Below are 14,139 nucleotides of genomic sequence, written 5' to 3' on the forward strand. Positions count from 1 at the left end.
TAGCGGCTTCTTTTATCGAAAGGGCGGGGTTTGGGGTTGGGGGAGAAGAAGGGCCGTTTCCGCGCGTGCGCTCCAAGTCCGAGGCGGGGCATCGCGCGGCGGAGTGAGCCGGCGGCGTTCTCTGCAGTGGGTGACGTCATCCCCTCTCACTTGCCCTGCCCGCCCGCCCGCCCCGCCTCTGCCCGGAGAAGGGGAGGGCCCGGATTCGCCGGCTGCAGGCGCCGCCATGGCTGCCATATTGGAAAGGAAGTGAGTGCAGGAGGCGGCGGCGGCGGCGGCAGCGGCCCTGGGCGGAGCAGCCCTTCCCCATTCTTCTTGGCCGCGGCGGGTCTCCTCACGGCTGCGACCCGAGAGTCTCCCCGCACCACTGCCAAAGGCAGGGGAAGGGTAGGCCGGAGGCGGCGGCGGGCGGCTGGAGACGCGGCCGTTTGATAAGGCGTTGAACGCCCGAGAGGAGGAGGAGGAGGAGACGGCTTTGGCCTAAGATGGCGGACCCGGCGGAGTGTAACATCAAAGTGATGTGCCGCTTCAGGCCTCTCAACGACTCTGAGGTGACTCGCGGCGACAAGTACATCGCCAAGTTCCAGGGCGAAGACACCGTCGTCATCGCGGTGAGTGCGAGGGGGGGTCGGCCCGCCGGTGAGGAGGGGCTGGAGCCCCCCTGCCGGGTGGTCGGAGGTGGGGGCTCCATGACCCAGCCAACTCTGGAAACCGGGGCGGGGGCGGCGGCATGAAGCACCTCGGGTGGGGGGGGGGTGAGGAATTGGGTGGGGGGAGGGCGGAAGGAAAGCTGTTGCCGGGGCGCTTGGAAGGGAGAAACAGGGTGGGCTCACCCCGGGGTGAGTGAGGGGGCGTGCGAGCCGGTGGTGGAACAGGGGCTGAGGGAGCAGAGGAGGCAAGGCCGTCGAAGTGGGGCTCAGTGAGGACCGAGGGGCGTTTTGAGGGGTCGGGCGTTGGCTGCAGGAGCGCCCCCTCCTCTTCTGCCTCCCTCCCTGCGCCGCGCCTGTGAAATCTGTTGGCCGTGGGGTTTTGAAATGGGGGGGGGGAGCAGTAACCTTCCTAATGTCATAATTCCAGCTGCTGAGTAAGGGAGTTGAGGCGCTCCTAGCGCTCCACACAAAAGCCGCTCCCGTGATGTTGTTGTTTTGTTTCGTGTTTACCCGGGGTGCCGACTCTATTGCATGCATAAAAAAAAGATGCTGTAAAATGCACATTGCAATAGAGAGCAGTGGTGTAGCGGTTTCTCAGCCCCCGCCCTCCATCTCAGGGGGTTTGACACCAGCCGCATAGGAAGATGGTTTTATACCAAGTCAGGCCATTGGTCCATTTTGCTTAGTACTGCCTCAGCTGACTGGCAACGGCCCTCTGGGGCTTCAGGCAGGAGTTTCTCCCAGTCCTACCTGGAGATGCTGGGAGTTGAACTTGAGTCGGTTTGCATGCAAAGCATGTGCTCTGCCACTGAGCCTTTTCCAAAGAAATCAGCTGACAGTTATTTGTACTAAGGTTCTTTTTTCCACCTTTGCAGTTAACAGGCTGTAAAATATTGAATAATGAACCTTGCATACACTGGGATAGTTGCCAGACTATAAAGCGGTATTAAGCAAGTAGAGTTCAAACACATTACAGATATGATGCTGGAACTGTACTAATGGTGTCTATGATATTATAGCAATGTCATTTATAATAAAACTTCAGTGCCGCTATGAAAATAGGTGTAGGTGGACAGCTAATAGTTAATAACTAGAACTCTCTGTAAGGTAAGTTTGACCTCCGAATGGAACTCACAGATCAGAATACAGTACTTCAAAAATCACATGAATGGGTGTTTTACTGAAGGAAGAAAATTGCACATGTTTATATTGGGAAGACAAGCTTTTTAACATAACTAAAATAGTTGTTGATGTTTAAATACTTTGGATAGAAGTCAGCACTTTCAAAAAAGTGTTTTCGTCAGAGAGAACAATGACTTGATGAGAAAGAGTTCCATAGGTGAAACTCATGGTATCAGTTTGACAGCACGCATAACAATATGCACAGCTTTTTTTTGTTTGTTAAGCATTTCTTCTACAAGACTGCACTTCCTTTTTCCCCTCAAACAGGTACCTCTTTAAAAATCCTCTCTGATCTTCAGCATGATGTCACATTAAGTCTAGAGTCCCATTTTAAAACTGACTTGATAAAAGCTTTTTTGTAGTGCTGTAGATTGTTTTGGTTTCAAAGCCCCACCCATCAGACATCTGAAAAACTAGCATGCAGCTTAAGCAACTAACTTGGTAAAACAAGTTATTGAACTGCAATATTAAATTTACTTTTCAAAAATTTAAAAGATGCTGGGCATTAATGTTTGTTTATCTTGATAAATTAAGCTTGGACTTAAAAAATGCTCAGCATGCTGTTGACATTAGAACAGACTAACAAGTTAGTAATTGGGTCATGTGTGTGTATGTATATTTGGGTCACTAAATGGTCAACAAACTGTCTGGAGACACACACACATATACAGAGAGCGTGCCATTATTGGCCAATCATGTGTCTTCTTTTACAATCTAGCATTCCTATTTAGAGGGTTTAATAATATCCAACAGATTTTTCTTGTAAAATGAAAAATCTTGTAAAAAAAAAAAAAGATTTTAAGGCAGAGATTAAATGGCAATCTGTCATGGATACTTTATTTGAGATTCCTGCACTGCAGGGGGGTTGGACTAGATGACCCTCTGGGTCCCTTCCAATTCTATGCTACTGTGATTCTAACATTGTAACAGTGTTGCCAGCAGCACCAAAATATCTGGTCAAATCCCAGATCAGTGATTGACTTCAGGCACTCAGAATCTCACTCTCTGTTGCCCATCTCTAAAACAAGAATTATGGTAATCGTCAATTTCGCTGCTGTGAAGATGAACAATATAGTCTTTAAAGCATATGGCAAGCTTCCAAGAGATTAAACAGTACATTGTGTCCTCCCCAATCCTTGGGCATGGAAGAGTAATTTCACCTGGGGTGTTCTTACCCGGATGGGATTCATGATATAGCGTTAAGATGATGAGTGATATGATGAGCAGCAGTTAAAATGCTGTTGATATTAGTGAACAATTAGTGTTTGAGGCCCTGCAACTAGGAATTGTGGTAGGAGTGCAGAGCTTCTGAGATGTGAGCTAGTAAAATACTGCTATACAGTGGTACCTTGGGTTACATATGCTTCAGGTTACATACGCTTCAGGTTACAGACTCCGCTAACCCAGAAATATTACTTCTGGTTAAGAACTTTGCTTCAGGGTGAGAACAGAAATCGTGCTCCGGTGGCGTGGTGGCAGTGGGAGGCCCCATTAGCTAAAGTGGTGCTTCAGGTTAAGAACAGTTTCAGGTTAAGAACGGACCTCTGGAACGAATTAAGTACATAACCAGAGGTACCACTGTAGTGCAAATTCATTCTTATTAGTCTGCTCTCCAATTTTTCCTTGTCTAAAATGTATTCAGCATCCTGCTGCTAAACATTTTAACTTTCCTGTGTAGAGCCCTGGTTTTGTAAAAGTACTAGGATTGGTAAATTAGGCTCCCAATGCCAGAGCTTAGTTAGGTCTTAAGAATCTAAGCAAACTACAGTTTATGGATAGTCTTCAAAGGCAGCCCCATGTATAATACATTATAGAAGTCTAATCTGAAAGTTACTAGAGTTTTCATAACTGTGGTAAGCCAGTCTATCCAGGAGGGAATCCAGTTATTGCACTGAAAAACTGAATTAATTGCAACCAGTTTAGCCTCCCATCCTGTAGACTGAATTGGGAACATTTTATCAAAATGGCTGAGAATGAAAACAGTCTGTGTCATTATGTCTGGTAGTGTTTTAAAGCCACAGTGCACATTTATTATTATTTTTAAGCAACTTAGATGGTTTTATTGTTCATTCCATCATTGAGACATTACAAGCTCCTCACAGGCAAAACCTATATAGTTTAGGCCACAGCTTTTCTCAAGGAGAGAATATATTTGACTATCATATTAAACCATAGTTTATCAGGACAGTACCTAGTCCCTTCCTGGACTTGTGCAATCTTCTCCCCACCACCCTGCAGCTGGGAGAAGGTGTGTTGAAGCTTTTGCCTTCACTTAACCACTGTTTGAAACACTGGACATGACAATCTGCAGTTAACAACCATGGGTGATTTTCAACAACCCAACTTCAAGGCATGGGGGTTATGACACAGACCTGGTTTGCATGTCACACTAAACCAAACTATGACTTGGGGTATGTGTGGGCTTCCAAATAGGAAATCATTATCACTTTGCTCTTCACTAGTTGCTATCCTGTTGTGCTGAGCTTAGTCACAACTTGGTTTCGCATATTGTCTGAATCCAGGCATGGGGTCTAGCTCTTCCCAAACTAATCATGAATTAGGTTTGTCTTGTGGCTTAAAACTTACAGTTTGACCAGGAGAATTAAACCTTGAACCTTGGTTCATCTGACAAGGTAAGATAGGCTTATTTATGTTGCATGAAACTTTGGTTTAGTTTGACATCCAGATGAGGCAACAGAATAGTAGTTTGAAATGAGTCCTACTCATAATTAGAAATAGGGAAGCCCAAGTACATGGTAGGCCTTAGTAGGCACAATGAGATCAGGTTTGTGCGTGCAAGATGGGTTCTTATTGTCTCCCATCAACAGAAATGCATGGAGAAAAACATCACAGGATGTGCTTATGCCACAAACTAATGCCTTCTCTCTCCTTCTGACTCACTGTCTGCGCTTCTTTACTATCTCTTCCAGCAGAGTTTCTGCCCCATCTTTGACATTTGGGTTAGCCGTAGCTGACTGTCTTTTTCTTCCCCCATATTGTCACCTGTCCTTTTTCTTAGTGGCTTAATCCTATTGTCTGTCTTGCTTCCACAGCATTTGTTCTTCAAATGGTGAGTAGGCTGGAGTGACTGGCTACTAGAGGAGGGAGATAGAATGGAAGTAGTAAGCTCAGCTCTGATGGGAGCAGAGTCAGATGGGAGAAACAATATACTTGCTGTTGAGCTTCAAAGTATTCAATGAGCAAGTGAACCAGGGCTAGCGTGAAATATATACTACCTGCCATGGGTGAGCAGTCTATCTTCTAATTGCATATCCGTTTCTCTCAGAGATTTCACTGTCTAATACAAAACTTGACGCATGTCTTAGTCTTCCAGATCTATTTTGCCGTAGGTTTTGCATATCAAATTATGATGCACTTACATACTTGGCTAATAGTTTCCACACTGGCTTTAACGAAAGCTACCAGATGTTTATAGTACTTATCTTAGCAATGAGGGATTATTTAATGCCTTAATAGTATTAAATAATAATTCAGGGTATATTTGATGGACTTTGAAATTTACATCATTTGTAAACCTTACTGGACAACATGAATTAAAAGTACATTTTAGGTAGGTTTAAAAAGGCAGAATACTGTAGCATATTCCAAAAAAATGGTTGAAACTCTTGGACAGATATTCTTACTGCTTTCTCTGGCACTTTGTTTACAAACATTTAGGCATGTTTTGCATTCAAATCAACTTCTTGACATATTAAAAGAAGGTGACTTAAATGGTCCCTTCTTGGGCAGCACAAAGAAGAAAAGATTTGTAAATTTGTATACTTGGTGTTGGAGAATTCCTCTGTATTCTAAAACTTGGTGTGTTACAGCTTTGCATGATTATGAAAAAGATTTGTGGTGATACACACACATAGATGGATACAGCTGCAAAAACTCAACACGATGCTCAAATGAAAGGAAAACCAAAAGTCTGTTACCGTTATCTTCTTCCTTTTCAATTTTAAGAAATAAATATGGAGCGATGGGTCAGAATGAAATCAAATCAAAAGCCATCATCAACAACAAAAATAATTAATTGGTTTGGGAAGGGAGGAGCCTGAAACAGGTCTATGGCAGGCTTCTATTTTTAAGCATGCTTGTGTTGGGATGGGAAAACATAGGTGTTGGTTCAATATTTATATGCAGCTGTAATGTTGTATGTTGAACTATAAATGGAGATTACATTGCTTCTTATACCAGCATCTACTTTAGAGCAAAGAACAAACATACTAAGAAAACAAAATGGCATAAAGCATCTGCTCCAGCTATTATTTCAAATTAGTCAGGATTAACACTTCTATGGATCCAAATAGCACTTTTACACAAACAAGCAGTGACAAAGTCAGAACTTATTAGCATGTGATCAGATATTTGTTGACAAAAGGATTATAGTTACTTTTGGTTACATGGAATTCAATACAAAAAATAAAAGCCCAAGTGGGATGTAGTTTACCTACGCTCACATGGCTCTTTGTGTGAACTTGTCCCTTCCTTAGGTTTGGATAAAATCGAGTACCACTTGTTTACTTACCTGGCAGGGGCATACACATTTGGCTGGCCTTGGTATCGCAACATTGTTTTGGTTGCCATTCTCAACCATTGCAGTACTGTTGACTGTATTTGTGGGGCCTTGATAGCCACAATTGCAATCAACAATCTGGGAATGACTGCAAAAAAAGAAGCAAACCAGATCTAAACACTTGTTTTGTATGTTGTAGTTCAGTGAGTGTAATGGCTGTGAAGTGGATGAAGGCTGCTGCAGATAGGATCTACCGATTTGTCGTGACTACTCATTCCATCAGAACAGAGTCCTACTGTGAAGACTGTGCGTTGATCAGTGTGCACTCATCTACACACACAAAACAAATTCACGCACAGGTGTCTTCCAACCCCCCCCCCCAAACCCTATGTACTCTTTTGATTATAAATCTACAGTGGTACCTCAGGTTACATACACTTCAGCTTACACACTCCGCTAACCCAGAAACAGTGCTTCAGGTTAAGAACTTTGCTTCAGGATAAGAACAGAAATTGTGCTCCAGCGGAGCGGCGGCCGCAGCAGCAGGCCCCATTAGCTAAAGTGGTGCTTCAGGTTAAGAACAGTTTCAGGTTAAGTACGGACCTCCAGAACGAAGTAAGTACTTAACTAGACCATAACTCAGTGGTAGAGCTGCTGCTAGTCTTTGTAGACAGTTACTGAGCTGGATGACCAATGCTCTAGTTTGGTATAAGACATCTTACTATGTTCCATATTCACAGATGTTGGCTTTCTCCAGCAATTGTAGAGTGGCAGGTGTCCAGACATGTAAATAGCATAACTTTGTGGTGACAGGGTTTTAACTGACTTAACAGTAGACTGTATTTGATAGTAACGAATAGTAAAACATATATTAATGGAAAGGATTTTGAATCAACATTGCTGTTTATAGCTGTTTCCCTTGACATGGTTCAATTTGTCAAAGTATTCCTCTTCTGTAACAATATAAAAATGCAAGATGTGATTCCATTTTTAACCTGTCATGGTTAAAACCTTTTTTCAGACTTAAGTTGTGAAATTCTACTTCATCAGCTTTCTCCCTTATGTTATCAAAGCCCCATTGAATTCAATGAGATTTACTTTTGAGTAGATTTAGCAGGAATTACTCTCCCCAATCTCAGTATATTGTAGTCATTTTTAGCAGGGATCGTGTGATATACCTTTGAGGCTTATTTTCAGGCCATTTATTTGCTTGAAATTCAGCCTCTAAATGTTTTGAGTGTAATCCAGCCAAATTTCAGTACTTAATAATATTACTGTTATGACTAAGGAGTGTTAACAATTGCTTTTTTAAAAAAAATGAAATCAGTGGGTCCTGACTTGGCTGGATTGTTCTTAATGCCACTCCCCCTCGGCAATACTTTTATTTTTATTCTTAAAAGGGATTCCTGCCTCATCAGTTAGGGAATCTGTTTCCACACTTCACAGTCTTTTAGCACGGGGTACATTAATATCTCTGTTTGGTAACAAATAACAGGATGGTATTTCAAGAATATAGCTTCATTTTTTCTGTGGCTCTTATAGGGATATGAAAGGGCACAAAGCTAAAAGTGGAGATGTAAAGATCTGGTCTCTTTAATTTCTAACTTTGATTTTTATACTTCTATTTTTGTATATTTTTCAGTCCAAGCCTTATGCATTTGACCGCGTATTCCAGTCACACACATCACAGGAGCAAGTATATAATGACTGTGCAAAAAAGATTGTCAAAGGTAAGAGGAGACTTCTTAATAAATGAATCGCAAATGGGGTTGTTGGGCATAATGTAATTAATCTCGTATTTCCACCTAACATGCGTTTGAGGTACTAATTAAAATGCAGACAGGAAGATATTTATACAGTTCAGGTTAAAGAATGACATTGGTTCTTAAATCTCTGGCATTCTTCAGGCTTCATCCCCCCGCCCCCCATCTGTTCTGTTTTGATTATTGTGCTGAAAATCTTGTGAACGTGGTGTGGGCTGAGGAATTGAACAGGTAGTAAGACAGATTGGCCTTCTGTCCCTATATCGGCTGAAAGTATAGGTATGCAAGATCTAGGGCTACCTTGCTACATCTGGATATATCTGCTTATGGGACTTTGATATTGGCAACACATATAATTGTAAGATGTCTTTAGTCTTCCCAGGTGTGAACATTGTATTGTGAGGAGCAAGTATAAGTTCAGGCTCTTTACTGGTTACCTTGTTTTGGAGCTTTAGATAGTACAATAGCTGATTCCCACCATCTGCCGTTCCTGCTACCTGTGCATTTGGTACCCTGAATTTATACAACTGCCTATTAGCTGTTGACAATGTATCTGTCTCAAGAGACAGTGGAGTGCATTTCCGGGGATGAAGTCAAACCATTGGAAAATTGTAGCACCTGCTGTGGCTGCAGAGGCCAGTATCTCGTAACTGCTGCCTACTGCGTTGTTTTTGCTGTATTAGAAGCACTGAAGTGACCTCTCTGGGACACAAGCCTGGGCAGTGTTTATGGGGGTCTAGGGCTGCATAAACAGCAAGACCCACCCCCTTTTTGGCCCTGCTGATGTGGTCCAGAGGAAAGCAGAACAATACATTTGGCACCAGCTTGGCTGCAGGAGTGGTCAAAAGGAGGTGTGCAATACGCCATCCAACTGTCTTAGGGACTCCACTCTGGAGTTGTGTAGGGCTTGCTCCTTAGCCTTTTCTTCTACTAAAGATGTCCCACAAGACAGCAGGTACAGAATTTTGCTCTGGGTTTACACTTGAAGCCTTTCTCATGAATCAGTATAGCTGCAAGCCTATTAGCTGTAGTTGACAGGGAATTGCATGCAGATGAATCTTTGGACTAGCGGAGATGTAGTGGAGTTGTCCAAATCTGTCCAGCATGGAAACCATGCGGCTGCCTCGGGGAGCATCCCCTTGCCCAACTGCAAAATGCAGTGGGCTGCCGAAGGAGGGATGGAATTCTGTCCCTCTTTCAGCCTCATGTTATGGGACTTGTTTACAAGGCTTCACCAGATGCAAGGTTACTTTATGGCATGCTGCATACTAAGTACTTGTTAGCAAAATTTGTTCAAATACTTTTGGAAGATAGTATCTGTTTCAGGGTGGTTCACATGAATTGTGGATATATCATTAGTATGCATTTTCTTTCACCCTAGATGTACTTGAGGGATACAATGGTACAATATTTGCTTATGGGCAAACATCATCTGGGAAAACTCACACTATGGAGGTAAGATATTGTGGTCATGCATACTTGGGACTCATTTCTCTAAACATATCTAAACCCTGTTTCCATATTAGGAAGTAAAGCCTCCAGGTGTGGGGAGAAAATCAAAGTTAGCTGACAAGTTCTGCTATATGTGATATATTTTAAAATGGAAGATTTTTCTGCAATAAAAGCTTTTTTTAAGTTAATGCAAAAAATGTGTAGACCTAACAGTATAACGCAGATGTCATTGGCTCATATACATATATACAAGATAACATATGTCCTAAGTAGGCTCCAACAATTATCCTTCCAGCATCAGGTGATTGCCTCCTTGTGCTTATTGCCATTGATAACAAATTGGCTACAATGACACGCATGGGATTTTTTTCTCCCAACAAGTATTTAGCTTATTGAGCTGGTAGTCAGGGCAGTAAAGTGAGAATCATTTGCTGATGAGTTTTATCATAAAAATCACTTTCTGGTTGTTAAAAGACAACCTAGGAGAGGAGGATAGCAGCGTAACTACCTCAAAACAGTTCAGAAGGCAACACATTAAATGTGGCCTGAGTCAACAGCTTAGGATAGTTAACTGCTCATTTTAGGAACTTACAAAAAGAATGATAACTGCAAATCAGTTTATTCCAATATATGGTCTGTCTCACCCAAGGTTTAGCATATTACCTAATGTATTTTTGGATATAAGTATAACTTAACTCGCGGGACGCAGGTGGCGCTGTGGGTTAAAGCCTCAGCGCCTAGGACTTGCCGATCGAAAGGTCGGCGGTTCGAATCCCTGCGGCGGGGTGCGCTCCCACTGCTCGGTCCCAGCGCCTGCCAACCTAGCAGTTCGAAAGCACCTCCGGGTGCAAGTAGATAAATAGGGACCGCTTACCAGCGGGAAGGTAAACGGCGTTTCCGTGTGCGGCTCTGGCTCGCCAGAGCAGCGATGTCACGCTGGCCACGTGACCCGGAAGTGTCTCCGGACAGCGCTGGCCCCCGGCCTCTTAAGTGAGATGGGCGCACAACCCCAGAGTCTGTCAAGACTGGCCCATACGGGCAGGGGTACCTTTACCTTTACCTTATAACTTAACTCAATAGAACTTACTCCTGAGTAAACATACTTGGGATTGGGCTGTAAGTCCTATTGCAGTGTGTGATTTAACAGTTGTTCTCTCCTCACAATTGAAATCTTTGGAACATACTTAACTAAATTTGTTTGGATTATTTATTTCATAAGAATATCTACTCTGCTTGATTGTAAAAAACCTCAAAGTGGTTTCATCCTTATATGTTTAGACAACTAATTAGTTATAAAGGCATTTCCTAAAGGCTTTCTGATTAGTGTTCTAAAAATCTGTAACGTATGTGGTCTTTGTTCTCTCTCTCTCTCTCTCTCTCTCTCTCTCTCTCTCTCTCTTTCTTTTTAAATCCAGGGGAAGCTACATGATGTGGATGGAATGGGGATTATTCCAAGGATTGTGCAAGATATTTTTAATTATATTTATTCCATGGATGAGAATTTGGAGTTTCATATTAAGGTAAGTTTGTTTTTAAATTATGCATATGCCAAATTCAAGACAACAGAATTCTAAGTATTCTGAGAGATACACAATTTCCATCTGGTTTAAACTATAATTAACCAAAGTATAATAAACCACTAAAAATATCCTAAAATATCACGAACCATCGCTTGTTCTCTATTTAAAAGAATTGGTTTAATAAGATTGAATGGTACAATAATTTCTATATTATGTAGTATTATGTGTCAGCACTTTCTACATTTATTTTCTTTCAAAATCTAGTATGGGAATAGAACATTGTAGTTTGCTAGAAAAGCTCTTGCAAAGGTTGCGCAAAATGAAATAGATTATAGTTGGGAATCTGTGGTTAAGGCATATTGTTTGGGTATGATAAAAAGGTAAAGGTAAAGGTACCCCTGCCCGTACGGGCCAAATAGTCATTCCTTGTGGGATTAAAACAGATCATTTTCACAGATGTTTCGGCGTGGTTGATCATCAACATTATAGACTTTCATAGTGTTCTTTTAGATATAAATACTTAAAATTCTGCAAAGTGCCATTGTGTTGAATGGTATTTCTTCAGGTGCAAGTGTGAAGCTTTGTATCTTAGTTATATTTGGGGCTGTTAGTGATCTCTTTAGACACATCACTAGACTTGTATGTTAACTGTATGATGTGTGCAAATGTTATTCAAAAATTTAATGCCTGATAGTTTACTATAGAGATATATTTGTTGAAGCTTACAGATCCTTTCTATGGTATAGGTGCACTAGTTTTCAGTTACAATAATTCTCAAAGTGGTTCACAAGAATAACATCAGATCTCTAAATGGATTGCATTGCCCTTCCAATGATAGATCATTAATATAAGTTGCTGTGGACTTTGATTGGGCAGTGTTTACTATTCTTTCCCCCCTTATATTTTTTCAGGTGTCATATTTTGAAATTTATCTGGATAAAATAAGGGACCTTTTGGATGGTGAGTACATTTTTTTTTCCTTTGAGGGAGAATAGGAGCAGTTTGAGTTGCAAGCAAGGTGTAATGAAACTTGGATCTTGCACCTGTCTTCTGAACCAAAAGTTAGAATGGGAAGCATAATCAGTTGGATTTCTGTCCCAGCTGTTTGTACACAAAAACAGATTTAAGTGGGCAACGGAGGATAAGAATCAGAATAATGAAGGCACTAATTTGAGGGCGTTTTTGAGGATTAAGAAAGACTTAGGAGATGTTGTTGGGCCCACAAAGCAAATGAAACATGAAGACAAAAGGGTAGAATAATTAGAGGATATAAATTAGGGAAATAAAACTTCAGGCTGTAAACCAGAAGGAAGTTATTCTGTCCATGATTTTCGGCAGATTGCCTAGAGGCTAAGTATTATTGGGATATTTGATGTATATTGTACAGTGATAAATATAGAGGACTGGCTGTGGAAGATAATGGTATAGTAAAATTAGTTTTAGTAAATAGCAGTTTATTTTATGCCTCTTGGATGTTACATAAGTCTATAGCATCTGTATTGGTTTAGTAATTCGAATTTCTGAAAAGATTGCTTGAAGGCCTTTTATAGCTTACTGTTGCAACCCTTATGCAGGACACAGTTGCATGTATATAATGTATATAATGGGTCAGAACTTTTCTAACATTACAGGTGGTTTATGTCTGGTTTAAAAGGTGGTCAGCATACAGAAGTGATCAGAATTATACATCTCACCCAGCGTTACTAGTTTTTGTTTAGTGCAAGGAACTATAAGTAAAATGTGTTATCTATTAAACTGTGTTAGAGTATTGATGTTGTACAAGCACACACTTGGGTAAAATTATTTTACCATATATATAACAACTTTATTTTTTATGATTAACCAGAAAATAGAACTTGGTGTTGTCATAGGAAGCTCAATATTAACAGCTTAAAAGGTTGCAGTAGTGCAAAAGGTGAATTCAGAATGGAAAAGTATTACAAAGCAGACTATTTGTAAATGACAGATACAATGCTCTCATAAAAATCCATGATGCAATCATATTTTCAATAGGACAGTTCTGGTCACTTCATGTCAAAAAGCAGTGGTGAACTTTAGGCTTTCAAATTTGAGCAATGTCCCGTTCAATACCAAAATTTGGCACCATCCCTCGCCTTCTGTCTTGTGTCATTGTTGCAGCGCCCCCTGTGGTGCACTCTCAGCTCAGCGCCCAGTGCGGACAAACCAATCACACTCCCCTAAAGATCACACTCCCCTAAATCCGCGTCTGCAGAAAGGCTCATTGTGTGGAATCTATACCTCTATGGAATGTCTGCCTTGAAAGGAAAGACTAAAAACTTCCTGGCTTAACTGGGTGGAGGGGGAGAGCTAAGGAACAACAAAGTCTAGACAGTGATAAAATCCAAGGAGAATGTAAATGGATAAATGTTGCTGCATAACAGTAGAAGTTAAGAATTGCCAAGTGGAGCTGGCTGGCAATAGGTTTGTCACAGATAAAAGGAATTATTACTTCATGTGACTCAATTGCCCTATGACATTATTTCCACAGTACATAGTGATGACCACTTAGCCTGGTTTAAAACAGGCCTATGCAAATTCATAGGTCAATCAACAGCTGTTATTGAGGATTGCTAATTGAGACCTCCAGGTTGCAAGGAAGTGCTTGCTCAGTATCATTGCTGAGGAATAATGGGAGATGGCCATTGTGATCATGCTATATTTGTGAGCTTTCTGTGGTTAAAAGAATAGCAAGTTTTATTTATTTGTTCATTCTGTAGCTTCTGATGAGGGTAACTCTCAATGCCTTTTTTTCCCAGTCTCTAAGACCAATCTTTCTGTGCATGAGGACAAAAACAGAGTACCTTATGTGAAGGTGAGTATAAAGACTGCACAAGTATGTGGCCTCCTTTACAAATCTTGTATATGTTATTTACCTTACGTTCATGTTTTCACAGGGCTGCACTGAACGTTTTGTATGTAGTCCAGATGAAGTTATGGATACTATAGATGAAGGAAAATCAAATAGACATGTAGCAGTTACAAGTAAGTAGTTTACTTTGTAAGAATTTAAAAAATAAGAGCATCTCATGTTA

The 14,139-nt window shown here is 41.3% G+C and overlaps 2 protein-coding genes across 3 annotated transcripts in view; both read left to right on the forward strand.

Annotated features, from left to right (window-relative positions):
• The window catches only part of LOC310827983 (integrin beta-1-like), a 437,041-nt gene that overhangs the window by 265,520 nt on the left and 157,382 nt on the right, over positions 1 to 14,139 (forward strand). The gene's annotated exons all lie outside the window — the stretch shown is intronic.
• KIF5B (kinesin family member 5B) overlaps positions 62 to 14,139 on the forward strand; it is a 35,776-nt gene continuing 21,698 nt past the window's right edge. For both annotated transcript variants that reach the window (XM_083704722.1, XM_083704723.1), the window contains exons 1-7: positions 62 to 611; positions 7,994 to 8,081; positions 9,496 to 9,569; positions 10,982 to 11,086; positions 11,998 to 12,046; positions 13,864 to 13,919; positions 14,002 to 14,089. In XM_083704722.1, coding sequence (XP_083560848.1) covers positions 486 to 611; positions 7,994 to 8,081; positions 9,496 to 9,569; positions 10,982 to 11,086; positions 11,998 to 12,046; positions 13,864 to 13,919; positions 14,002 to 14,089 — 586 coding nt within the window. In that variant the 5' untranslated portion in view covers positions 62 to 485. The remainder of the gene's footprint in view (positions 612 to 7,993; positions 8,082 to 9,495; positions 9,570 to 10,981; positions 11,087 to 11,997; positions 12,047 to 13,863; positions 13,920 to 14,001; positions 14,090 to 14,139) is intronic.

This window comes from Podarcis gaigeae, assembly GCF_964106915.1.
Source record: "Podarcis gaigeae genome assembly, chromosome: 12".
NCBI classification, from domain to species: Eukaryota; Metazoa; Chordata; class Lepidosauria; order Squamata; family Lacertidae; genus Podarcis; species Podarcis gaigeae.